This window comes from Anopheles arabiensis, chromosome 3, assembly GCF_016920715.1.
Source record: "Anopheles arabiensis isolate DONGOLA chromosome 3, AaraD3, whole genome shotgun sequence".
NCBI classification, from domain to species: Eukaryota; Metazoa; Arthropoda; class Insecta; order Diptera; family Culicidae; genus Anopheles; species Anopheles arabiensis.
This window is the reverse complement of record NC_053518.1, coordinates 3,991,317-4,015,618: the sequence shown is the minus strand read 5'-3', so window position 1 is coordinate 4,015,618 and position 24,302 is coordinate 3,991,317. Positions and strand designations below refer to the sequence as shown.

The window sequence follows — 24,302 nt, the reverse complement described above, 5'->3', positions numbered from 1 at the left end:
GATCTTCTCCTAGACTAGAAGAGGTGTAACCCCCAGCCTTTATTTCTATCCCCAAAATGGGGTGGAATTAAGTTTCTTATCACTTTTGACGTATGGGAGCGGGTTCCAGTTTTAGATCAACAACCGCTTACTACGATCGTCATGCATAGGTAAGCGAAGACAGTCAACGATAAGGTTGATGGTTTGAAGCGTAAAGCGCAGTCACATGGTACCGTGAGCATGGCACAGGTTAAATGCAAGTTGTTAATCTGCAAAAACGGTGAAATTGCTCATTCTTTTCACTTCAATTGTGCACGAGACGATGTATATCTGGTTCGGTTATTTGTCAACCATGGCGTTAGTAGTGAAAGTGCGTGCGCACGAGACATTTCGTTCAAGGTGCGGAGGATATGGATGGATGGATAATAAATGACAAGCGCTCAGTAGTGTATTGTCTTTCCGTTTCATAGATTTATTGTTTTGTTTAATCGTTATATACTTTGCAATATGCTAACAAATAAATTACACAGGTTCTTATACATTATTGCGTAGTTGTGTGTATGTGTATATCTATGTACTCGGACGAGAGTAATACTTTGTCAACATGGTATGGGGTTAACGGCCCAGTCGGGCCGGGTAGGAATCCATCAACTTTGTTTCGGGTTTAACATTCTATGCGATTAGTGTTTCGTGTGAGTTTTCTTTTCTTTTTAATCATTTTAATCTAATAATAATCGTTGGATTTATATATCAGCCATAGGACTAACGGAGAGCAAGCGATAGCCACAACGAAATTCCGTGAAGCAGCGATGTTACAATAAAACGACCCTCCCTCCCATGCGTGATTCTTTAAGTATAATAAACACATCCGCCCGCCAGAGGTCACTGCCCATTAATACCTTTCTGCTGCGCTGCTTTAATCTGCTGCCAATGCAAAAATATGGAGGAAACGGCAAACAGATTGGCCACAAACAAAAAGAACAAAAGCATCCGCCCATCCCCCGAGCTGGCATGACATGATTTAGGTCACAATCCACCGATCCCCCAAAAAACCAAGGCATACAATTCTCCCGACGGACAGAATCTACGACGCTGATCGCGCAGCCGGATTCCCTTCAGGGATCAGCAACAGCAGCAGCAGCAGGGCAACAGGAAACGTCGCTTCTCGAACGAAAATATATAGGTCAACTAGAAGAAGATCGAACCACAACGGCTGGACACACATCGGCCGAAAACGGTTGGTTATCCAAAATCACAAGATTACGTTTTGTATGCCCTCCCTTTCTCTCTCTCTCTTTCTTTATCCCTCGCTACTCCCCTTCGTTCTGGTCTTTCGGGATTCCGTCTAGAAAGAAAGGTGGAGAAGCGAGCTAATTTGCATAATTATATAAGTTCATCGCGTCATAATTGGAATCAACGCCGCAGGCTCGCTGTCCAACCGTGTTCTTCCATCCAACCAGCCCGTTTCGTACACCGTGTGTATCATTTTTGCAACGAAAACCGGGTCCCCCAAACTGCCGCTACAGATTAGAAGCAGAGGAAGCAAAATGACATAGCGAAGGTGAACAAACTGAATGTCTTTTTGGTTTGGTTCACCTTCCTTTTCCCATCGAATTGTAAAAAACCATTTAGTTAATGCAATTCCTCTGACAAAACGTTATCTCGCGCTGCTCGAGTTTCGAGTTGTGGGCCACCTTTCACTGAACCATGATCATGCCCTGCCACCGATGATGATCTTCTTTCCTTTTGCTGCAAGAATGTCGGCATCGGAGACGATGACGATGCATAAGTGTGACCTGCCGCTCTAACCATCTGGACGCTGCTCCACTAATAATGCTTGCGCTTTCGCGGGAATATTGCTAATACAATCGATCTCGACCACTATATATCATTACTTAAGGAAGGAATAAACTTACCAACAACTCAACAAATATATGTGCACGTAAATATTCACACCTAGTTAGGCAATAAAAGAGCGGAAAGGGGAAGCGGCTTGGTGCGCTCTGCAGTGTACCAGCGATCGCAGGCGCATTCACAAAACCAAATCAACAGTTCGGATCGTCACGATTTACCACCTAAGCAAATTGAGCTAGAGAATAACTAGATAGATGTAGATTGCGGCGGAAACATGCGGTCAAACATGCGTCCGTTTACACGTTGAACCGGGTCTCGGAACCGTCCGCTAGCATCAGCGTGACGGTGCGATTGTTGATCCAGATTAGCTTGGCCAGCCGCATCGGGTTGAGCCGACCGATGTCCGGTATCGGTGCGGTCGAGTAGCCCTTGATGCAGCGGGTCTGCGATTGACCCAGCCCAAACATGCCGGCACTCGTCTGCCAGAAGGAGAGCCGATTCTCGGTACAGGAATAGCTTACCAGAAACTTGCCGTCCGGGCTGAACGCGAGCGCCGTCACCTGCTTCGTGTGGGCCGGTATCATCTGGCATTTGTTTTGCCGCAACTCGTAGATCGCTAGGTGGCCGTTGCTGGCACCGACTGGATCGGAAAAAAGGGATGGAAGGTGATAATGACCATTTTAAGATTTGATTACAAATTAATCACACACTCTAATTTGTTATAAAAATGCTTTCAGGGAAAGTAAATGAATTTAAAATGGAAAACTCACCAGCGATACGGCGCGAAGCGCTGCAGTGGGAAACTTGATTGAACTTGCACATCAACGGACTGACCTCAGCGAGGCCTTTGTTTTTAAGATCGCCTGAGTCTACACAGTGAAGCGTTATGTCCATCACCTGTGGGTAAGTGTTAACAAGAAGGGAAATGAAAAAAAGAGCAAATAAATGCGCAAACGTCACAACGCGCTAAATTGCTGGAACATCGTGCCACAGAAATTATAAATCAGTATCAGCTATGTTGAGACCCATCTAGTTGCCGCTTCCGCATCATCCCAGTACCCTGCAAACCCCATTCGCCACCTACCTCAACGAGCAGATTAGAGATCTCCGTTTGCATCTTATCGATGAGCATTTCGACACACTGCAGTATCTCCCGCTTGGCCCGATGCAGCACCGACTGCGTAATGGGGACGCTTATCGCCTGCGCATTCTGTTGCATCGTGTTGTAGCGTGCCACCTCGCGCGCCATCGTCGTGATGAAGGCGGCCGGCCGCGCGGTCGCAATCAGGCGCAGCGCATGGCGCGCCGTCCGGCATGCGTCGGCCTGCGGTGTCAGCGGCAGCTTGTAGTTCAGGCTCGGTATCAGCCGGTTCGAATCGCAGCACATCTCGAGCAGCCCCAGCAGCACCTTGCTGACGTCGATGTACGGCTCCCAGACGGTGAAGCCGCGCCCAATCAAATCAATCGCCGCGCGGCGCAGCGGCGTAAAGGCGGGCAGTTTTTGCGTCGCCGGTGCCAGCAGCAGATGCGTGAGGGCCATCGACGTCGACCGGGCGAGATTGTTATTGCCGATGCCGAACCCTTCGACGACGGAGCTCTTGCGGCGGTTTTCGTTGCTGCGCTTGCCGTCCGTCGCCGAAATGTCCTGCCCGAACTCGGCACCGATCACGCCGAGCAGTACGACCGCGGTGGTCTGCTTGCGCTTCAGCTCCGCCAGGCTGGACGGTTTCCGCACCACCTCTTCCTCCTCCTCCGACTCTTCCTCGTGCTCCAGGCCCGGCTGGCCGGTGGGACTGGAGGTGGGCGAGCCGGCATTCGACTGTCCGGTGGCGGGTGCCTGCTGCACGATCGGTTCCGTGTGCGTGTACATCGGCAGATACTGGGCCCAGCTTTCGACCAGCTGCTTGCGGCCCTTTTTCCCCATCCGTCCCAGCTCGCCGAGCAGCAGCTGCTGCGCTGCCTCTCGGATTTCCAAACAGTGATGCTGCCACCTTCTAGCCATCATCTCCACCTGGGGGCGCTTGAAATTGTTCGCATCGAGTGCATCGATCTTCTCCGGCAGCAGGAAGCAGTGATGCGTTGACAGCAAACTCCAGCCCTGCTTGATCTGTGCCTGCTGCTGGGTGAACGCTTCCTCCTGCTCCTCCTCATTGCTCCAGGTGGCTCGGGTTGACTGGCGGTGCAGCTTCCGGGCCCGCTCCTGCTCCGGTATGAAGGTGGCCATATTCATCGACATCAGCGTGTTGGACATTGCCACCATCGCCAGCAGGTGGTTCGAGGTAAGGGTCGTGCTCAGTTCCCAGTGCAGCCGGGCAGTGAACAGCTTCGTTAGGCCCTCCTGCCGGAACTGTTCCGGCGTCATTGCTGCCGTCTTTAGCTCGTCCGCCGTTGAGTTGATAACGATATTGTTTTGCCACGTCGGCAACAGCAGCGACATGTAGCCTCCCTTCGATAGCACTCCGAACGAAACGGGAATCTTGGAAGAAGCAGCGTTTGTTTCATGTTACTATTACTGCCCTTCCACAGAGTGTGAGAATGTGGCTCTTTGCTACTCACCATGGGACGCAACAGCCCGAGCTGCGTTTCACACACTTTGTCCAGGTGCGGATCGAGTCCCCAGGAGTGGATTAGCGACAGTAGCAACTGTGCTACCTCCATCACGTGGGTCGCTTCCATGCGGGGGGCAATTTTCTTCGTAATGTCCGAGGAATCTGGAAATCGAAAACAAATATCATCTTGTTTGCATTCACCGTAACTGGCCACGGGTACATCGATTCATTGTGTGTTGCGGTTGCGTTTGCGGTGGGAAATCACTGATGATGTTGTGTCTTCCAAATCGATTGCTTAGACAAAAGCAATCTTTCGTAGAACACTTATTTTCGTACTAAAATTCCAAACCGATCGCAAACACGGGAGCAGCAAGGGTGTGTAGTTGCGAATCACTATTTACTTTCGTTCGCGACACACACGTGCGCTTATCAGCACAGAACTCGGTTGGAACAACTTCGCGCCGTATTTATAAAAGTGCAATCTGCACAAGCGAAACACTATTTGTCTTCCATCAATCACCGCGAGCAGTGCGCGATTTGTTGACTCAGCGCGATCGCGAACTAACGCGCAGTATATAACGCGAGAATCTTAGACTTTGAAATCACAGTTCGCCGCAGAACGCGAGAGCAAGAGCAAAGGCAAAGTGCAAGTTGCGTTCTTAACCCAAATCGGTCAACGGCAATATGGCTTCGAAGCTGTTCGTGTTAGCCTTCCTGTGCCTAGCATTGGTGGTGGTTGTGCAGGTTTGAATTAACATCTATCGACATAAGGTGATACCCGTATCAAATAATTTGTGTGAATTGCTTTCTTTTCCCCCTCCAGAGTGCACCGCAGTATGCCCGCGGCGACGTGCCAACTTATGATGAGGAAGATTTTGATGAGGAATCGTTAAAGCCCCACTCCTCATCGTCAAGTGACGATGGTGAGGAAGAGTTTGATCCAAGTAAGAACCAACGATTATGGGCGTTTATTATGAACGCTAGCCCACTACTGAACGTTCGTTTACAGGCCTTCTCGAGGAACACGCCGACGCCCCCACCGCTCGGGATCCCGGAAGGAACCCGGAATTCCTCAGAAATTCCAACACTGACGAACAAGCATCTGCTCCGGCAGCGTCTTCTTCGGAGTCGGACGAATAATTGCAGGAGCATCAAATATGTTATTATCACGGAATATGTAGAACGCATTTAAGCATCAATAAAATTACAGAAACGGTATTACACCTAGTTCCATCAGTTCGATGAGTTCTTTGTACAACAAAAAAAATGGCTTGAAGGAATAACAACACAACAGACACTGGTACAAACATCTATGCCCTAACTTACCCTTACCGGTTTCTCCGACATTTTTCACGACGCTTTCCAGCTTTGCCTGCACCTTGGTTTGCACATTCTCCGCACCTTCCTTCATCTTAGCAAGGATACCTTTACGTCGCAAAGAGATGTACCAAACAAACATGAGTATACTGCGCAAACAATCATTTTGCTGATTGCTAAGAAATTAGGGAATTAATAAATTATTATACAGGGACAGCAAAATGCAACATTCTAACTAGCTATACAATGAAAAGCATAACATTCAATACACATAAAAGTAAACCACAACTTCTAGTTTCCCAACGTGATTGTCATAAGAAAAAAAAATCTATTAATTTTTCTTATTATAAAAAAGGAATTTAAAAAAACAGGGAGGGAGTTTAATAATCGGCAAATCGGGGCATTAATCCCGCAAAACAACAAACTGAATTCACACACACATACACACTGTGCTAAAGCTGTAAAAGCTACAAAGGCAATCAACGTGAAATGTAACAAACCATGTTTATCTTTCTCTTTTAGTATTTTCTCCATATCGCCAGCCTTATTTTTAACGCGTCCAAAGAAATCTATACACAGGGATATTGTGTGCATACGGAACCGTAGCAAAGTGAAGGTAGAGTAGCAGTTTTGATGTATTGTAGTGAGGGTTGTGTGTGTCCAACGTTCAAAACGATTTAGATTACATTCAATTAGCACATTTTTACACATACAAGAAGAGGCCGCGTGGAAGAAAAAATAGAGAAGAAGAGACCGTGATGTGAGACACCATAGAACAATCGTATTATCAGATATACTATCACCGGGACATTGCCATTGGTAAAGGTACATTCAGAACAATGGTAGAATCACAGAACGCATGTCACGTGTACATACCTGATATTTTCTTTCCAGCATCGGAAGCGTGGCTATCGGTTCCCGTTGGAATTAACAGTCCTTCAGCCTGCAAACAGAAGAAGGATAGAGTGCGGAACTGAATAAACCGAAAAAAACACAAGCATTTCTTCTCCCTGGCTTACCTCCAATGTGTTGGGACTCATGGCAGCATACTCTTCGGCGTGCAGTTCAAATATCAGTCCTTCGATGTCAAAGAAAAGAATATGGCTCTCGGCGTCTGCAAAATAGCGAAATAGTTTAATATCGCAATGTTTCACAGCATGAGCATTGTCCTACCTTTGGGATTGGTGCGCAAGCCCTGAATAATCAAGGGACTGCTTCGGTTCTTCATTAAAAAGTCACCGTGCTGATTGTTGTGCGCATGAAGCTGCTGCAGCTGATGTATACCACGTTGGGTAGCGTGACGAATCGCGTTAATGTTCCGGTGCCTCAAACCTCTGCAAGCATTGCATACAATTTTAGCAAGAAATTGTCAAATCACACAACCATCCCACTCCATCATACCTGAAGAAATGAACGGCCGGGTTGGCCAGTCCCATTTCCGACGTCGATCCGGTGCTGCTACCCGTTTCGCCACTATTCTCGTCACACGCGTTCAGCACCTCCTCGGCAAGAATGCCGTGCAGCACACGGTCCAGGTGGCCAGTTTCCATCTGCCATACGTACACCGTACCATCGGAACAGCCGACGATCAGGAAATCATCTAGCGGACGCCACTTGATCGAAATTACCGGAAACAGATGGCGACTGGCAAGTGTGACGCATTTCCGTTCCTGCAGACTAAGCAGCGTGACCGAGTGATCCGAAGCTACCGAACAAATGCATTTAAGGATGCGAGGCTGAAGTGGAAAGAAGAACAGACAATTACCATAGCAACGATCGAAGCAAACCGAGGACGTTCATACTTACACTGCACGTCGGTGGTGGAACTAGCAGCTGGGTAATCTCTCCCGCATGCACACAAAATCTGTGAATCAGCGAACCACTGTACAGGTCCCAGAGACAGACGGCGAAATCCACACCGCCGGATACGAGGTGAGATTTATCATAGCGCGAATGGGCCAGCGATGGACAAAGCAAACAATTGACCCTTCCACTGTGTCCGTTTAGGATTTGATGCGGCGGCCAGTCTGCAAATGAACGGGTTCATGAGCACAAGGAGCCTGCGTCAAGATCTCCGTCAACTAAATACTGACCACTGAATTGCTGATGGTTTCCATGAAGCAGATGCAGCATTACGGTCTGCGTAGCCGGTACGATAATGATGCTTCCGTCTTCCCTACCGACTACTAGACGACTTTGCTGCGGTAAGTAAATGCTGGCGGTAAGTTTGATCATCGGTTCGCTGTTTTGATAAAGCTGATCCAATATTCCCACCGGAAGGGGGTTCATTTTGTTCCACGCTTCCAGCAGCGAGGTGCAAATGGTTGATTCCAGAGCTGAAGAGATTAAGATGAATTTTGTTATATCCGCCGTATAGTACTCGTCTCTCATTTCTCACTTCTCTCATTCCTACTTACATGCGGGATGTTGCTTCTGCGTTTGTATTTGCTTAATCTGTTCCATCGAAATATCCGGCACTGCCCAGATATTTACGTAGCCTTCGGAATCACCCCGCAGCAGATACTTCTGCGTCTTGCCGCTCCGATTGGAGGTAACCAGCTTCATCGTCGGCGGACAGGACAGCGGCTTTTCGCCCGTTTGCGACAAAATGCAGTACAGAAAGGGTGTATCCTTGCCAACGGACGGGCCGTGGAAGTCCTTATTGTCCGGGATGCTGTTCGCGGGCAGGCGGAACAAGTATCCCTTGCCTTCGTCCGACCACAGGATGACCCGATCGTTGGACAGAAAGTCGCCACCCATCCACCGCTCGCCCGAGGGCGAAATGACGCTGCACAGCACGGTAAAATCACCCGCGTCATATATCTGCCAGTACTTGGCGCACACGATCAGCACCGTGCGCTGGTTCTGCGAGCAGCAGTTCATCGTGATCGCGTTCAGGCAGCGTATCTGCTTCGACTCATTCTCGTAGATCGGTTCCGAGTACTTGTTTTCGTTCCCGAGCAGCGTCCACACTTTCACCGTGCCGGTGGTGGTGATGGCCAGCACAACGTCGTCCTTGCGCTTCGACGGCCGCAGCACGTGCAACGCCGATATCCAGTCCGGGTTCACCTTCGAGCTGAGACAGAACAGCACCTCTAGGCTGAACGGATCCATCACCATGATTTCCGCATAGTACCCGTTGCAGAACAGCCGGATGTCGTCACAGTTGGCCATGTGGTAGGCCTGGATGTTGGTGTGCACCTGCGGCATCTTGATGCTTTCCGTGCACTTGCCATCGACCAGGTCCCACGTGCACATCTCGCCGTTCTCGGACGAGCTCACCAGGAAGTTGTTGTCCTGAATGATGGACGCGCGCGTCAGGCATAGCACCGGTGCCGTATGCCCTACCAGCAGACATCGCGGTGTCATTTGCAGCGTGTCCGGGTCCACCTGCCTGTGTAAATTAAAAACAATGTCATTACTAACCCCGTGCGCCAATGTCACGCGCCCGCAGCACACACACGCCTCATTACCATAAACAAATCTGACCGTCGTAGCAACCCGTCGCAAGGATTTTCTGGTCCCGTGACAGAAACACACTCGACACGCAGTGTGTAGGTGTGTTGGGGCCCCACAGCACCACGGGCACGACCAGGTTCGTGTTCAGCATGGTGGCCAATTGCTTCTGTCCGCACTAAGAAATGGGCTTTTGCCTGTTCCGAATGAGTTATTTCCAATTTGTCAATCCCTCGCCTGTTTTTTCAGCACCAAATCACGGGATTACACTGTTTTCAGATGCATTATTTACAAATCAGCTGTCAAAGGTGGGGTGGCGTGTATGAAGGTGTGTGCGCGTGTATGTGTGTATTGTTTTTATTGATTGGGCTGGCACTGCACGCACGATTTTTGCCCTTTAGCGCACGAAACCACAACGATACGCGCGAAACTTTTACAGTTTTTGCTCCCAACGTGACTTGGCAACGCACGGCAACGGTGGTTGGTGGGAAATTGTACCGTTTTCTAAGCAAAAATAGCGATTTTTCTCACGACGAAGCTTGCACCGTCTCGAGCTACTGATAAGAAAATTTTCACTTTGACAGCTGTCACCGACTGCGACTCGAAGGCGAGAAATGAGCTGAGAACGTTGCTGGGTGGAAGGTTTGTTTTGTTTCGAAATTCGCACCTAGCATAGAATTGTTTTGAAAAATATGCAAACCAAACCATTCTTGCATGCATGAACCCTTCACGGATTTTGCGCATGCTGAAGGGTTTCTACCTCGATAAGCTCTAAGAAACGTTACACGACACACACCGACTTGTTTGCATTTAGAATTCAAAGTACTTTTATTCTTTCACATAGCTCGTTAGTTTCCATGTTCAACCCCCCCCCCCCTCTCTCTCCCCTTTACTTATGCTAGCGACACACTGCTACTGAGGTGGATAGTAAGGATTCCGGCCCGGCGGTGGCCCCGGGGGATAGTATTTGTTGGCGTTCGGGTGTGAATAGTGTGTCCAGCCAGCGGGCGGTTGGGGTGGTATCACTGGAGGCATCGTTACGTAGGGTAGTGGAGGTCCGTGGCCTTGGGGTGGCATCGGCGGCATCGGATATGGCGGATACGGATAGTGTGGATTCTCTGTCGTGATATGCTTGGGGATGGGATTTGCTTCTACCACTTCCGTTGGAGGCATAGGCGGTAGCGGGGTCTGGAAAAGAAGTAAGGGACATGAGAACCCAATTCATTAAGTGATAAAGTGACAACCATTTACCTTGACTGCAATGTTGGGAGAGTTTTTGCTGGTGATCGGCGAAATATTCGCACGCTTCATCGGGGGCGATGCTTTGCTGGGCGGTAGCTGGGGAGGACTCTTGGACGGTGCACTTTCCGCCTGGGAGGGCTGGTACAGATCCAGCACCTGGTGGCATATCTCTTCCAGTATTTCCATCGTCACGTCCTGCACGAACATATCCCACCATTTCAGGTGCTCCGGCTTCTTGCCCAACCAGTCGACGACCGTGAACTTGCTGAGCTTGCTGGCCAAATAGATCAACGCTACGGCAATGATTTCCGGCTCCCACTGGATCGACACGGTCGTGCTGAGCGAATCGTTCACAAAGTTCCACGCCATTTGGACCATTTTCTGCAGCTTGGCCGAGTCGCCCTTCAGACATTTGGCGTACTTTACCAGGAACGAGTACGGATGCTCTACCTGCAGATCGAACTTGATCGTTTGGAGCAGGATGCGCTCCAGTGTCATCACTTCCTCCTTTGGATCATCACCGAACGACTGGAACTTCTCGTCCGACAGCAGTCCGCGGGCTGTTTTGATGATGTCCTTACACTTCTTTGGCGTCTCCTCGACTTTGCCGGCTAGGAACAGGCAGCAGCTGGCCGTGACGAAGCGTGGAAACGTTCGGAAGGAGTGAAACATGTAGAACCGATGGAAGTAAACAACACCCGTGGCCACCGTGTTGTGCCCTAAGCTCATCGAGGCGCCGGCTTCCATGATGAATCGGGCGCCCTCTCTGCGGTACCTCCGTTCGGTCTCGTAATCGACGCCATCCCTCGCCGAAGGTGTGTTCCGCAGGTCCTTTTTGTCGTAGTACCAATTTGGCATCGTTAATGAGGAAAATCGGGTGCCTTTTTCGTGTATCTAGCAGAGAATTATTTACGAATGCGCTTTCTTTGTAAACAATCCACTGACATATGGAAACGTTTTGACAGCTGAGCAGAACGGTTGGAACAGGGTGACTGCGGAAAAATGAAATGAATTTCTTTTGAATTCGATTCTATCGATATTGTTGTGAATGTAGTCCTCTCGCGTTTTTCAAAATTATTTTCAATCCCGTTCATATGCATTAATATTATTTAAACATTAAAAATCGAAATTCAGTGACAAAATCGCGTTGACGTTTGCGATTGCTGCCCATGCAGCAAAGCGGAAGCAGCACGTGAAGCTGTCATGTCAGCGAATCGTCCGCAGGCAGCGCTGCGGTATCGTTTCCGCTTTCTTTTACTTTGTGTATGGTGTCAGAGTAAGGTGAGTTTGTGAGTTGTTCCCGGGAAAAAGTCCATCTTTTGTGGTAAAGTTCATCAAAATAGCGTTGATAGCGTTGGCAAAAGTTGTTGCCAGCCTGAGCGAAACGGGTTTGGTTCAGCATTGTGCAGTTTAGGTGTGAAAATATTGTAATATTGTGCCGGGTGAAGTCTTATTCCCCGACAGCAGCAATACACGGCACATGTGGAACGCAGACGTGTGTGCGTGAAGAGCAAGTTAAAGCAGGGAACGAAGCAAAGTTTGGTTCAGCTGGTTAGGATAGTTTTAAGTCTAATTTCTCTTGGGTTACTGTGAAGAATACTTTCGACGTGTTGGGGATCTTTGATAAGGAAGGTGCACGGCGATCGATTGCTCTCCCGGGGCAACAAGGCACATCTGTGTGTGTGTGCGTGTGTCGTATAGCGGCAAGAGTCTCCGACGTCTGGCGGTGTGGGTAAGTGTCTTAGCCCGGAATGAGCCCCGATGAAAGCCTTCTTTATTTAAGTGAAACATGTCGAGTATTCGGACGCAATATCCCTTCCAAAAATTCGCATAATCCGATAGAAACAATCCCGGCGGGAAAGCGGAACGCGCGACCAAGTGCCGGACCGTGTGATTGGTGCGTGCAATGCTCCGTCACCCGTGTGTGTGTGCTGCGTGCGCGTGTAACGAGCCCAACAGGAAGGGGGAAGCACGACGAAGCGGTGGAGTGTGACTTGTGCGCTGCTGTGTGTGTCCCTGGTTGTATCGTTGGATTGGATTTTCGGAAGTGATATTGTGGTCTCGAATGCTCTTCATGCACTCGGTGGTTCACTTAAATAAAGTTCAGGCGATTGTGTGGGTCCTGCGACCGAAAACACGTTCTAACGCTCACCTTTACCCTTTCCATCTCTCCCGTTACAGCCCGTACGCTCACTCTAAGCAACATCATTCACCATGCCGCAGAACGAGTATATTGAGCGGCACATTAAGCTGTACGGTCGCCGGCTCGATTATGAGGAGCGCAAGCGTAAGCGGGAGGCTCGCGAGCCAAAGAAGCGCGCCGCCATGGCCCGCAAGCTGCGGGGCATGAAGGCGAAGCTGTTCCAGAAGCAGCGCCGCAACGAGAAGATCCAAATGAAGCGCAAGATCCAGGCGCACGAGGAGAAGAAGGTGAAGAAGACGACCGAAAAGGTGGAGGACGGTGCGCTGCCCCCGTACCTGATGGATCGTGGCATCCAATCGAACGCCAAGGTGCTGTCGAACATGATCAAGCAGAAGCGCAAGGAGAAGGCGGGCAAATGGGACGTGCCGATACCGAAGGTGCGCGCCCAGGCCGATGCCGAGGTGTTTAAGGTGATCCGGAGCGGCAAGACGAAGCGCAAGGCCTGGAAGCGTATGGTCACGAAGGTGACGTACGTCGGCGAGAACTTCACCCGCAAACCGCCCAAGTACGAACGCTTCATCCGGCCGATGGCGCTGCGTATGAACAAGGCGCACGTGACGCACCCGGAGCTGAAGGCCACCTTCCATCTGCCGATCATTGGCGTGAAGAAGAATCCCTCCTCGCCGATGTACACGAGCTTGGGCGTCATCACCAAGGGTACGGTGATTGAGGTGAACATTTCCGAGCTCGGTCTCGTCACACAGTCCGGCAAGGTGGTGTGGGGAAAGTACGCCCAGGTGACGAACAATCCGGAGAACGATGGTTGCATCAACGCGGTACTGCTGGTGTAAAGCAGCGGCGGAGGAAGCGGGAGGGGGAAGGGATGATATATTAAGGGAGGGAGAGGGAATTGGTCTGAATTGGGTTGTCGCATCCGGTTAAAGACGGACTGCGTAATTCTTCAGCAGTGATAGTGCGCTAGGTATTAAGCTTTTCTTATCTAAGAGCAGGGATAAGTTCGAATCAAACAAATCTCTGGCGTAAAGGAGAAGGCACAGGATCAGGATTTTTGTACAAACGAAACAACAAGCCCTGAATAAGAAAGGACCGTTGAAATATGGCGCGCTACATTGTTTAGCGACCGACAATTTAACAACGCTCGTGTTATCAACTCGCATTTTGATGAACGAAACACTCTCTCGGACACGAAGTAATAGAACAGGGGGAGAGGAATTTTGTATTCTATCGTTCTAACCAATATTTACCCCGCTTGGGTGTGCAGACGGTTCAAGATGCAGATCTTCGTCAAAACCCTCACGGGTAAGACCATTACCCTTGAGGTCGAGCCCTCGGATACGATCGAGAATGTGAAGGCGAAGATCCAGGACAAGGAGGGAATCCCGCCAGATCAGCAGCGTCTGATCTTCGCCGGCAAGCAGCTGGAGGATGGCCGCACGCTGTCCGATTACAACATCCAGAAGGAGTCGACCCTTCATCTGGTGCTGCGCCTGCGCGGTGGTGCCAAGAAGCGCAAGAAGAAGAACTACTCCACCCCGAAGAAGATCAAGCACAAGAGGAAGAAGGTCAAACTTGCTGTCCTCAAGTACTACAAGGTAAGGAGCAATCAGTTCATTATTCGTGTGTAACGCAGATTCACCTAAAATAACTTTCAATCGTTCTGTTTCTCTTGTCCCCCCTGGCACAGGTCGACGAGAACGGAAAGATCCACCGTCTGCGTCGTGAGTGCACCAGCGAGTCGTGCGGTGCTGGCGTGTTCATGGCTGCCCATGAGGACCGTCACTACTGCGGCAAGTGCCACCTGACGCTTGTCTACTCGAAGCAGGAGGAGAAGTAAAAGGTGAAAGTGGCGTGAGCGGAGGGTGTACGGCGCGCTTGGCCGTATCAGTCTTGAACCCCAACCACACCAACCCCCCTCCACACGTGTATGTGGCGTGCGCTCGCTTCTCAGGTTGCTTTTCCACTTCTTCTACCTGGGTTTAGTGTAATCGATACGGCAGCGTGTTGTCCTCTACACGGTTCCACACAAATTGGAAGGGAAAACAATAAAGATGATACGGCTATCGTGTCCTGTATTACATTAAAATCTAACTTCCTGTCTTTTGAATAGTACACGAATAACAATATCACAGATTTGAGGAATGTTTGGAGGAATCGTTCTTTGTGGTTATGCCCTGAGGTAATGAAGATCCTTGGAGATTAGCATTAGTCCTCGATATCCTTAGCATTGCATTGTAGTAGGCTTAGTATCCGAAAATGCTAACTCACTCACACGTCCCCTCGTTCAGGTGTTGTGAGTTGCGGAAACCTATGTAACATTCAGAATTTCAAGAACTTCCTTTCGGACATTCCATTGCTAACACTTCCCAAAAAAGTTTCGTAGGATGATAGAGCTCTTTAATTCGTATGCATGTTAAAGTTAATCCTCAACAGTTCTTAAAATATGTACAGATATGATAATGAAGATGATGATGGCGTCACGCTATCGTAAAGAACCCTATATTGGATAATTAGCCTAGCATTGGATCATTTGACTTGGCCACACGTAAATTTACCGAGTTAACACACCCCGTTGTTCAACACAGTTAAAACACCACACATTAATTATCTCTGGATAACAGCTGCTAATAGTTACATCAATACAGTTACCCCCAGGAACCCGTTCCCTTCCCATTCCCATCCCCCTCCCTATCGCCGTGCATTGTGAATATTGACCGTCGTGTACCAGTTCAGCCGTATCGTGCCATTCAGCATCCTTTCTCCCAGCTCACCACCGTCCTCGTCCTCGTCCTCATCGTACTCGCCGTCCTCGTCGTCCTCATCGTCCTCCTCCTCGTCGTAGCTGCTAAAGTACTCGTTGTCGTCGTCGTCCGTCTCGTAGTCGTCCCACAGATCATCGTCCACGTCGTACTCCTCGTACGATCCGTCCAGATCGTCGATCGGAATGTCACCGAAAGGGCCGCCACCACCGCCCTGCAGCTGCTGCTGCTGCTGCCGGTGTGGCAAATCGTGCAGCGCGATCCGCTCCGTGTGGATGTTAATTTCGATCTCGCCGCGATAGTTCAGCACCATGCAACCGACCATAATCAGGGCGGGCAGGGCGACCCGATTCTTCCACGCGAGGTTCGTGAGGAAAAGGAACGTGCGACCGAAGGTGGAATTTAACAGCATTTTGCCGCTTGTTTGCTGCTGCTGCTGCTGCTGCTACTAGGCGCAACCTCGGCAATACCATGGAGAGGAAACAGAATCTGTCGTGAGATGTGGAAGAAAAGAGAAGAGAAAAAGGCAAACTATCAGCCACAAGGGAAGTAGAAGCGACAGAAAAGAAACCAGAGAGACACACACACACGCAGCATCGTCAACAAATGCTAAGCAGCTCTTTGAGAGCGCAAGCAAAGATAGCTTTCTTCTTTATTTCCGCAAGCTTAAAGCGATTGCACATCGATTGCCGCGCGCACGTGGAATGTATACGTATTACGAGAGAGAGCGTGAGAGAGAGATTCATTCCGCCCCTTCCCCCCACGAATCAGTGATCGTAGTAGTCGACGTGATCTCCCGATTTGAACAGTCCGTTCTGGAGGATGTGTAAAAATTTGGCCGTCGTTTGGTCGGTCGTAAGTATGGTCGTGGTATCGCGCAACCCCTTGAAGTAGTCCCGAATTTCCGGCGCATTCGAGTTCGCCTGCAGATCGACCGTCATGTCCGTGTCGACCGGACCGGGCGAATAGTTGAGCACGGTGACGCCCGCGGCCGCTTCCTCCTCGGCCAGCACGCGGAAGTACATCTCACGCGCCGCCTTCCCGGCACAGTAGTACGTCATGCTCTGGAACGGCACCAGGCACGCTTTCGAGGTGATGTTGATCACCAGCTTCCCCGGGACGGACTGGAACTTGCGCAAAAAGCAGCTGTTCAGCACGGCCACGGTGAACACGTTCGTGCCGAAGTACTGCTCCCACTCGGTACGGTCGTCCAGGTCGGTCGCCTTCCGGCCGATGTTGCCCACCGTGCCGACGTTGTGGATGACGCAGGCCAGCCCGAACCGGTCCGTCGGTTGCTTTCCAAGCGATTTGTCCAGTATTTCGTTCAGCAGCTCCTTCGATGCGGTGGCGAGATCGACCGAGCTCGTCACCACGGTAACGTGCGGATTGACGGCCAGTATCTCGGCCCGGGTGCTTTCCAGCCCGGAGGCGGAGCGGGCCAGCAGCACCACCACCGAACCGGCCTTGAACTTGCGCGCCGTCTCGATGGCCATCTTGGCGCCGATACCGCGCGATGCTCCCGTCACGAGAAAGTACGCCACCTGCTCGAGATTGACGGCTGTCGTCGTCGTCGTCGTTGCTGCCGGCGGGGTTGCGGTCGGGGTTGTCGTCGAGGTTACCGTCTCGGAAGACATGATTGGGGTAGCGCTTTTACTGGATTGGATTGCGCTACGGTAGGGCGAAGTAAAAGCGCTCAAAACAAGCTAACCAAGAAAGACACACACACACATTCGTATCAACCACTCTTCTATTTTAAAGGCGTTCGTTAGACTTTTGAGAATGTTAGTGCGTTTTTTTACACGATTAGTCTTCACACATACCCCCTTGAGAAAATAGATGTAATTTCAATGCTTTTTTACTTGCACACTTACCACAAATTAAGCAAATCGCCACTCCCGTGCTTTAGCGTGACGTCGAACTTTCCGTGCCACTCTCTTCGCCTTCGCGTGGTTCCTCCTGTTCGTCCGCCTCGAGCTGTAGCTGATCGTGCTGCACCAGTTGCACAACCTCCGCCTGGGAAAGGGCCTGCTCTGGGCGAATGAATCGCAGCAGCTCGTTGCTGTTGACCGGTTCCTCCAACTCCAGATCCGCGTCCGTACGCAGCGCTACGTCGCCACCGAGCAACGATTGCATACAAGCTTCGCGACGTTCGGCCAGCTGCTGCAGCACGCCCGGATTGGTCCTCAACCGATGCAAACGCTTCTCTGGCGGGCAGAGATGGAATAGAAACGGAAACGAATGGCGCGGATGCGTGAATTCTAATGGCTTCTAATGCTCAGCCTCTGTCCGCTACAACGTAGTAGCTTGCGTTCATGACGCTTATCAGCCATCGCGCCGTGCGGACAAGCACCACTTTTTTTCTCTTCTTTTCCCTCTCTCCCAACACGACGCGTTTTCACACATCTCTCTCTCCCCACCCCCTTTTATACATTCTTGCATGGAGCCTTTCTAATGTCTAATGTCGGTTGTTTCATTACCTAATGTGGCTAAATAGTTGTCCGAGTCCGGAAGACGATTATCTTGCGGTTGTCGCGGGTTTAGCGGTGGCTGCTCGGGGATGAAGTTATCTTCAAATTCCAGCGAATCGGTAGCAACAATGGTGGTGCTGGTCGGGTTCGCTGGCACTGCTGCTGCGTTGTTCGGTGGCGGAATGTGTTCGCTAATGGCTGCTGGGGTGCTGTTGTTGTTGTCGCTAAACGATTCACTGCTAGCTTTGCTGTCCTGCGTCACCCATGGGTCGGCAAAATTCATTGTATTTTTTCGGGCCCACAGCACCGACGTTTTTCACCCACTTTCCTACACAACTGAATCAATTTTACGCATTTGTTTACTGGGGTGGGATTATTGTAAAACTTTTGGTGCCCAAAAAAAAATTATCACCACAATCGATTGCACTTTTTACAAGGCGTTCGGGGAAAAAGGGGGGAATAAAGAAACGCAAATGTCATCACGCGTTGCAACGTTTTGTGCAGTGAAATAATTCGATCGCGTGAAATATTTCAAGTTACGCGGACAATATTTAATAAACTACCGATTGTTAGCTTCTTTGCAAAGTAAATCGCAAGTTGAGATGTTTTTTCATAGTTTAATCACTTTAGCGCAGTGCATTATATACTTTTTTTTCGTTATTTTCCAGCAACAAAAATGCAAAACCGTTCAACCCAACTGTCAACGGAATCATTTGAATTGACAACGTATTTTGACAGCAGAAAGTTAACGAAAAAGAGTAACACAAAAGGTTGGGCTATCGCAGCGCTTCAAAATGTACACAATCGATGATGGTTTTGATCAATATAAAACATCGGTAATTGCTTCTTTACATCCGTTACTAAACAAATTTCATAAATCAATAAAAATGCATGTTTTTGCTAAGCTTTAACGTTATTTTGTATGGAAAATCATCGCAAACATCATTGTTTTCTACTGCTTCCTTTACGTGTATTGCTCACAACTGTCACAATAGCGCGTCACTTCAGTGGCAACGTTAGGTATACGAGCCAACCCTATACACCAGGGCACACCGACCGCAAGCATCAATCAATTTTAGCGCCGTTTGTTGCAAGTTGTTAGAAATCAAGAAAAAGCAATCATCAATTTCCGTCAGATAATCCCGGCTGTGTGCGTGCGTGCGTTGTGGTGAGGTGTGAAACAGGTGTCCAAGTCTATCAACAGCCACACAGAATGGGCGAACAACCGACCGTTTCCTTGGAGGCGCTTCAATCCGCCGGCAATACGCTAGAACGCCACGGTTCCATCGATGCCGATGTGCCGGGTTTACTAGAGGTAGGGAGGGAAGAGAGGGAGGTGGGACAGAAACCGATGAACACCATGTGCCAATGCGGTCATTGTTTACTCGCGCGCCTGTGTGCGGTCCGAAACTACTCCGGTAATAATGCATTTGCTTTGTTTTTCACGCGACTTTGCTACGCCGACAACACCACGCGCTCGCGCTCTCGTTCCGCTAGCTGACGGGAGTAACGCAAGCCGGCACCCCGACTGCAAGCGGCTTGAGCGACTTTGACTACCAGCAGCTGGCCAACCTGTCGATGGGCTTCAAGGACCTGAATCAGCTGTGCACGGTCAACAAGGTTCCTATACCGTCGGAAATAATGGAACATTTTAACCGTGCGTTGTTTTAGCTGTAAGCCCCCCCAGAAAACAGTGTGGTAATATTGTTTTTTTCTTTTGCAGATATAAAATGTCACTGTATGATGGGACTGTTTCCCGAAATTGGACGTGCGTGGCTTACAATCGACACGGACTTATATGTGAGTGGCCTTTCTTGCAGCAGGACTTCCTTGCAATATCTCACCCTCTTACCGGCTTTTTGCAGATCTGGACGTATGAAAATGCACGCGATGTGGCCTACTTCGATGGGCTGTCCCAGGTGATCATAAGCGTCGGGCTGGTGACGCCCAAGCCGGGCCTGTTCGTGGCGGACGTAAAGTATCTGCTGATTCTAACGACTCCGATCGAAATCGTCGTGCTCGGCGTGACGTTCGGTGACGCAAACAGCGGGACGCCCAACCGCAGCATGACCGCGTCCCAGGGCACTGAGGAGATGCAGCTAATGCACACGCCCATTTTCGTGCTCAACACGGACAACGTTGCCATCATGTGCGTGCAGGGTACGGAGGATGGGCGAATTTTCCTCGGCGGCCGGGACGGTTGCCTGTACGAGGTGGCGTACCAGGCGGAATCGAACTGGTTCGGCAAGCGGTGCCGCAAGATCAACCACTCGCAGGGCTTGATGTCCCATCTGGTGCCGGGCATCTTTAAAATATTCACCGAAACCGACTCGGTGGAAAAGATTGTGGTGGACAACACGCGCAACTTGCTGTACGTGCTCATGTCGAAGGGTTCGATCGAGGCGTGGGACATTGGGAAGGACGCCGGAAGTACGCGACGCATCGCCCGACTGTCGTACAAGGACATCATCGCGAGTGCGAGCGCCATTTTGCGCACGATCGATCCGTCCGTGTTTCATCCGATCACCGCCATCTGCCCACTAACGGCGGAAGACTCGTCCAGTTTGCATCTGGTGGCGATTGCGGAGAGTGGCGTCCGGTTCTACTTCTCCACGGTACCGCTACACCTGCACGGGTTCTACATCCAGCAGCAGCAAATGCTGCAACAGCAGCAGCAGCAACAGCAGCTACTGCTGCAACAGCAGCAACTTCAAATGCAGCAACAGCAAACGCCACTCTCGCTGCAGCAGCAGCAGCAGCAACAGCAGAACCTTGCCGCGAATCAGGCACTGCAGCAGCAAAACGCCAACCTGCCCGAACCGCCGCAGAGTAAGCCGCAGGGTTTGTATCTGCTGCACGTGCGCGTACCCCCGGGAACGACGGGCAATTTGCTGCTGACCAAACCGAAGCTAGTCCATTCGGCGCACTACGTGAAGGGTTCGCTGCTGCTGATATCGAGACAGCAGCAGGACCAGGATATGCTCACCTGCCTCAGCTCGGAGCAGTTCCAGTCGCAGCTTAATCTGGTCGAGTCCACCACCTACATGCCACTGGACGGGCAGGTGTGGGCCATCGCCGACGTGTTGCGCAAGGATCGCGTTTCGATTTCAACGCCGCTGCGTACGGCACAGAACCCGCGGAAGGTGGCGCTGCTAACGAACCAGGGCGTGCACATCGTGTCGATACTGCAATCGGTGGACATACTGCAGCAGCTGCTCGTTGGTTGCCACGGTCCGCACAACGATGCCGTCAAGACGTACTTCAGCAAGCAGACGGAACCGGAAGCTTGCGCCACGGCACTGCTGCTCGCCTGCCGCGAATCGTTCCGCGGTACCGAGCTGGGCGATTGGGCGGCCCAGGCGTTCGTGCTGTATGGCGGCGAACCGTACTTTGATGCAGCCATCGTGAGCGACAATAGACAGCTCGGCTTTAATTCTCCCATTGCCGGGGCCGGGGGTTACGGTGGTGGGGCGATGGATTCGACGGTGCCGCATAATGCCAACTTTGGACCGGGTGGACGACTGTTTGCTTCCACGCCGTACTCGACGCCCGGGCGTGGTGGTATGGTGTCGCCGGTACATCAGCAGCATCACCCTCACCAGCAACATCAGCAGCAGCTGCAACATCCTTCGATGTACGTTGGTGGATCGCCGCAGCAGAATTTAAACAACAACAACGAAACGGCGGACGGATCACTGTTTCACTACTCCGCCAAGCATGCCGGACTGTATCTGTACATGAGTCGTGTGCTGCGCTGCATTTGGCGCAAACCGTGCGTGGACGAGCGACTGTACTCGACCATCTCGCAACAGGACTGTGTGGTGCTGCTGGAGGATCTGTACGCCATCCGACGGTTCCTGGAGAACGTGACGGTGAGCAACCTGCTCGGGTACACCGGTGGTCGCAGCAACGGAACGTCTGTACGAGCAGGAAGTCTCGGAGCCTCATTCGCTCAAGGACAGTCCGGCCTGTTAGTGGGTGGCGAGAGAGGTGGATACGGTAGTTTTATGTCCTCCCAACCCGGCTACAGCATAGGAGGAGGTGCCGGTGGAGCTGCATATGCTCAGACCAATGCTGCCATATCGCAGAAAAACTGCACGGAGGAAGCGTTGCTGGAGGAACGAAAGTCGCTGGAAGCGTTAGTGCGATTAATAAGTAAGTAGCAGGCTGCTCATCGGTTGCTTCGATCGTGTTGACTAATTCGTAATTTCCCTTTTCCTTTTCCCGCACAGAACAAGCGTGCGAAGTGGTCGGCCTGTGGAAGGTGATCTGCGAACACCAGTGCCATCTGTTGGTGGGTAAGCTAACGAAGGAAGAGCAGAGCATACTGCAGGCGTGCACGTTCCGCGATTTGATTCTGTCGCGCATCGACGTCTGCGGGTTGCTGATTGTGACGCTGATCAACTCCTACCTGGCGGACAATGCAAGCGTCGGCTCGATCTCTTCCAAGCTGCGCGAGGTGTGCCCCACGCTGTACCGCCACGAGGATGCCGTTTCGCACAAGGCGACCGAAATTCTGCTCCTATCACGCGGCTGCACCGACCGCGACAAGAAGGAGGAGCGCCTGCGTACGGCGCTGCAGCTGTGCAAGAGCGCCGCACCGAATCTGCCGCTCGCCGCACTGTGCCAGCAGTTTGTGTCGGCCGGGTTTTACAGCGGCGTGATCGAGCTGTGCACCGTGTGCGCCGCCAAGAGTGACCCGAACGAGGTCGGGCTGCAGTTTTACCGCAACAACGAGGCGATGGACAATCAGGAAGGGTTCCTCGCGTTCCAGAGCAGGATGAACTGGTACAGCGAGGTGAAGGTGATGCTGGACAACGTGTACGAGGTGGCGGGAGGCAACGGCAGCGGCGCCGGTGCCGGTGGGCAGCAGCCGAAGCCCGACAGCATCTATCCGACGATGGACGACGACGAGCAGCAGGAGCGGGCGGTGGCCGGCAATCAGGAGGTGCTGACCATCATCGGACAATCGCTGCAAAGCACGGACCAGCTCCTGCACATCGCCATCTACGAGTGGCTGCTGTCGAAGAACCTGCTGGCCGAGCTGCTGGAGATCACCGAACCGTCGCTCGGCGTGTTCCTGAGCAGGGCGATGGCCCGCACGCCGGACAATCTGATCGTGGCCGATCTGCTGTGGAAGTACCACGAGCGCAATGGGCAGCACGCGGCCGCCGCCAAGATTCTGGACAAGCTTGCTAACGTGGCGAGCGATAGTATCAATCTGCAGCAGCGCATCGAGTATCTGGCCCGGGCGGTCATGTGCATGCGGTCGGAGTCGGTCGGCTTTTCCGCCCACAACGGGGTGCTGCTGAAGGACCTGGAGGACAAGCTGGAGGTGGCGCAAATTCAGCGCCAAGTGTACGATGCGCTGGCCCTGCTGACCCAGCGCAGCAACGAACAGTACGATGCGCTCAAGCTGCTCGACTCCAACCTGTACAACTTGACGCAGCTGTACTCCGACTTTGCGGAGCAGTACGAGCTGTGGGAGTGCAAGCTGACGATACTGAACTGCTCGCACCACAACGATCCGCTGCTGATCGAGTCGGTGTGGACGCACATCCTGGACCGGGAGCTGCAGGGGCGCGAAAGCTGCGCCGAGCGCTGCCGGCGGCTGCTGGCCAAGGTGAAGAGCCTGGCGCTCGAGTACGACAGCTCCGGGTGTTGCTTCCCATTGGCATTTATCGTGCGCGAGGTGGAGATTCGTTGCTTCCGGCTGGGAATGTTTAATTCGCCCGTCCCGGAAGCGCTCATCGAGATGAACCTGGACATTGAGGAGCTGCTGAACATTTACTCACGGTAAGGATGGCGGTGGCGGTCTTCCGGGGTTTCAAATCGATGTATCTGACGTTTTTATGTCTCTTTCCCCCTTTAAGCCTCGTGTCGATGAACGAACGTGTCTGGGTGACGGAGGAAGACGAGCTGTATCTGATCCGGTCCACCTCCGCGCTGCTTTCGCTGATCGTCAATCAGCCGAAGCTGGTCCCGCTGAAGGATCGCCGGAAGGTGATGGCCAAATCGCAGGACCTTATCGCGGCGGCACTGAACATTCTCTACACCAAACCGGACACGCAGCCGCTGATCGATGTGTTCCGCGACACGCAATCGAAGCTGCAGCGAATTTTGTAAGCAAAAGTGTAAAGGGTAAAGACTAGTGCAGGAACAAAAAACAAAAAGACCATGAACGGTGGTGGTGGCGGCGGCGGCGGTGAGTAGCGCACTCCCTCCAGGCGGTAGCATGTCGCGTAGTAAGCGTGTGACACAGATGGTGCCAGCCCGTACCGCTGCCATCGCGTTCTGTCCGTTAGTCGGGAGCAATGTTTTTTTTTGTATGTTTTCAATGTTTATGTTCTTTTTTACGAAAAATGTTAGTAAGTTCAATCAATCACAACATATATTACGCCGTCGGATCATCGCGTTGCCGTGCGTATACGCAGCAGCAACACGAAACTTAGATAATGTTTTCAGAATAAAGTGAATATTGTATAGTGTGTACGATTCTCTGGTCTAGCCTTCTTCG

General features: G+C 51.4%; 8 protein-coding genes across 14 annotated transcripts; 4 read left to right on the top strand and 4 right to left on the bottom strand.

The window, feature by feature from the left end:
- Positions 1 to 426: 426 nt before the first annotated feature.
- LOC120903272 (WD repeat-containing protein 7) lies at positions 427 to 9,721 on the bottom strand. 4 transcript variants are annotated; one of them, XM_040312579.1, is made up of 14 exons: positions 9,173 to 9,721; positions 8,117 to 9,093; positions 7,793 to 8,035; positions 7,506 to 7,726; positions 7,101 to 7,435; positions 6,873 to 7,033; positions 6,719 to 6,813; positions 6,576 to 6,642; positions 6,200 to 6,268; positions 5,709 to 5,807; positions 4,390 to 4,544; positions 2,918 to 4,309; positions 2,604 to 2,730; positions 427 to 2,473 (listed from the first exon to the last, which is right to left on the bottom strand). In XM_040312579.1, exons 1-14 carry the CDS (start codon positions 9,307 to 9,309, stop codon positions 2,130 to 2,132), a joined length of 4,422 nt encoding a protein of 1,473 aa, XP_040168513.1. In that variant the 5' UTR covers positions 9,310 to 9,721; the 3' UTR covers positions 427 to 2,129. The 4 variants fall into 4 exon arrangements, with proteins under 4 accessions (XP_040168513.1, XP_040168514.1, XP_040168515.1 ...); XM_040312580.1 differs by having other exon boundaries at positions 5,715 to 5,807; XM_040312581.1 differs by lacking the exon at positions 6,200 to 6,268.
- LOC120903283 lies at positions 4,877 to 5,618 on the top strand. The gene is made up of 3 exons (XM_040312598.1): positions 4,877 to 5,126; positions 5,206 to 5,326; positions 5,392 to 5,618. Exons 1-3 carry the CDS (start codon positions 5,067 to 5,069, stop codon positions 5,520 to 5,522), a joined length of 312 nt encoding a protein of 103 aa, XP_040168532.1. The 5' UTR covers positions 4,877 to 5,066; the 3' UTR covers positions 5,523 to 5,618.
- Positions 9,722 to 9,958: 237 nt separating the features above from the next.
- LOC120903275 (cyclin-K-like) lies at positions 9,959 to 11,410 on the bottom strand. Its single transcript, XM_040312588.1, has 2 exons — positions 10,407 to 11,410; positions 9,959 to 10,343 (listed from the first exon to the last, which is right to left on the bottom strand). Exons 1-2 carry the CDS (start codon positions 11,253 to 11,255, stop codon positions 10,068 to 10,070), a joined length of 1,125 nt encoding a protein of 374 aa, XP_040168522.1. The 5' UTR covers positions 11,256 to 11,410; the 3' UTR covers positions 9,959 to 10,067.
- Positions 11,411 to 11,580: 170 nt separating this feature from the next.
- On the top strand, positions 11,581 to 14,649 carry LOC120903282 (ubiquitin-40S ribosomal protein S27a). The gene is made up of 3 exons (XM_040312596.1): positions 11,581 to 11,678; positions 13,823 to 14,153; positions 14,246 to 14,649. The coding sequence occupies exons 2-3, from the start codon at positions 13,833 to 13,835 to the stop codon at positions 14,393 to 14,395; spliced, it is 471 nt and encodes a 156-aa protein (XP_040168530.1). The 5' UTR covers positions 11,581 to 11,678; positions 13,823 to 13,832; the 3' UTR covers positions 14,396 to 14,649.
- Positions 11,584 to 13,696, top strand: LOC120903279 (ribosome biogenesis protein NSA2 homolog). Of its 3 annotated transcripts, none has more exons than XM_040312592.1 (2): positions 11,584 to 11,678; positions 12,579 to 13,696. In XM_040312592.1, exon 2 carries the CDS (start codon positions 12,612 to 12,614, stop codon positions 13,389 to 13,391), a length of 780 nt encoding a protein of 259 aa, XP_040168526.1. In that variant the 5' UTR covers positions 11,584 to 11,678; positions 12,579 to 12,611; the 3' UTR covers positions 13,392 to 13,696. The 3 variants fall into 3 exon arrangements, with proteins under 3 accessions (XP_040168526.1, XP_040168528.1, XP_040168527.1); XM_040312594.1 differs by lacking the exon at positions 11,584 to 11,678 and adding an exon at positions 11,697 to 11,721; XM_040312593.1 differs by lacking the exon at positions 11,584 to 11,678 and adding an exon at positions 11,769 to 12,129.
- Positions 14,650 to 14,933: 284 nt separating the features above from the next.
- On the bottom strand, positions 14,934 to 17,908 carry LOC120903281 (phosphopantothenoylcysteine decarboxylase subunit VHS3). The gene is made up of 2 exons (XM_040312595.1): positions 17,795 to 17,908; positions 14,934 to 15,806 (listed from the first exon to the last, which is right to left on the bottom strand). The coding sequence occupies exon 2, from the start codon at positions 15,727 to 15,729 to the stop codon at positions 15,247 to 15,249; it is 483 nt and encodes a 160-aa protein (XP_040168529.1). The 5' UTR covers positions 15,730 to 15,806; positions 17,795 to 17,908; the 3' UTR covers positions 14,934 to 15,246.
- On the bottom strand, positions 15,914 to 17,304 carry LOC120903276 (sepiapterin reductase-like). Of its 2 annotated transcripts, none has more exons than XM_040312589.1 (2): positions 17,189 to 17,304; positions 15,914 to 17,020 (listed from the first exon to the last, which is right to left on the bottom strand). In XM_040312589.1, exon 2 carries the CDS (start codon positions 16,949 to 16,951, stop codon positions 16,085 to 16,087), a length of 867 nt encoding a protein of 288 aa, XP_040168523.1. In that variant the 5' UTR covers positions 16,952 to 17,020; positions 17,189 to 17,304; the 3' UTR covers positions 15,914 to 16,084. The 2 variants fall into 2 exon arrangements, with proteins under 2 accessions (XP_040168523.1, XP_040168524.1); XM_040312590.1 differs by having other exon boundaries at positions 15,914 to 16,985; positions 17,189 to 17,297.
- A 917-nt stretch (positions 17,909 to 18,825) lies between the features above and the next one.
- Positions 18,826 to 24,277, top strand: LOC120903271 (nuclear pore complex protein Nup154). The gene is made up of 6 exons (XM_040312578.1): positions 18,826 to 19,100; positions 19,283 to 19,442; positions 19,509 to 19,585; positions 19,651 to 21,940; positions 22,018 to 23,581; positions 23,659 to 24,277. The coding sequence occupies exons 1-6, from the start codon at positions 18,999 to 19,001 to the stop codon at positions 23,909 to 23,911; spliced, it is 4,446 nt and encodes a 1,481-aa protein (XP_040168512.1). The 5' UTR covers positions 18,826 to 18,998; the 3' UTR covers positions 23,912 to 24,277.
- The last annotated feature ends 25 nt before the right edge of the window (positions 24,278 to 24,302 follow it).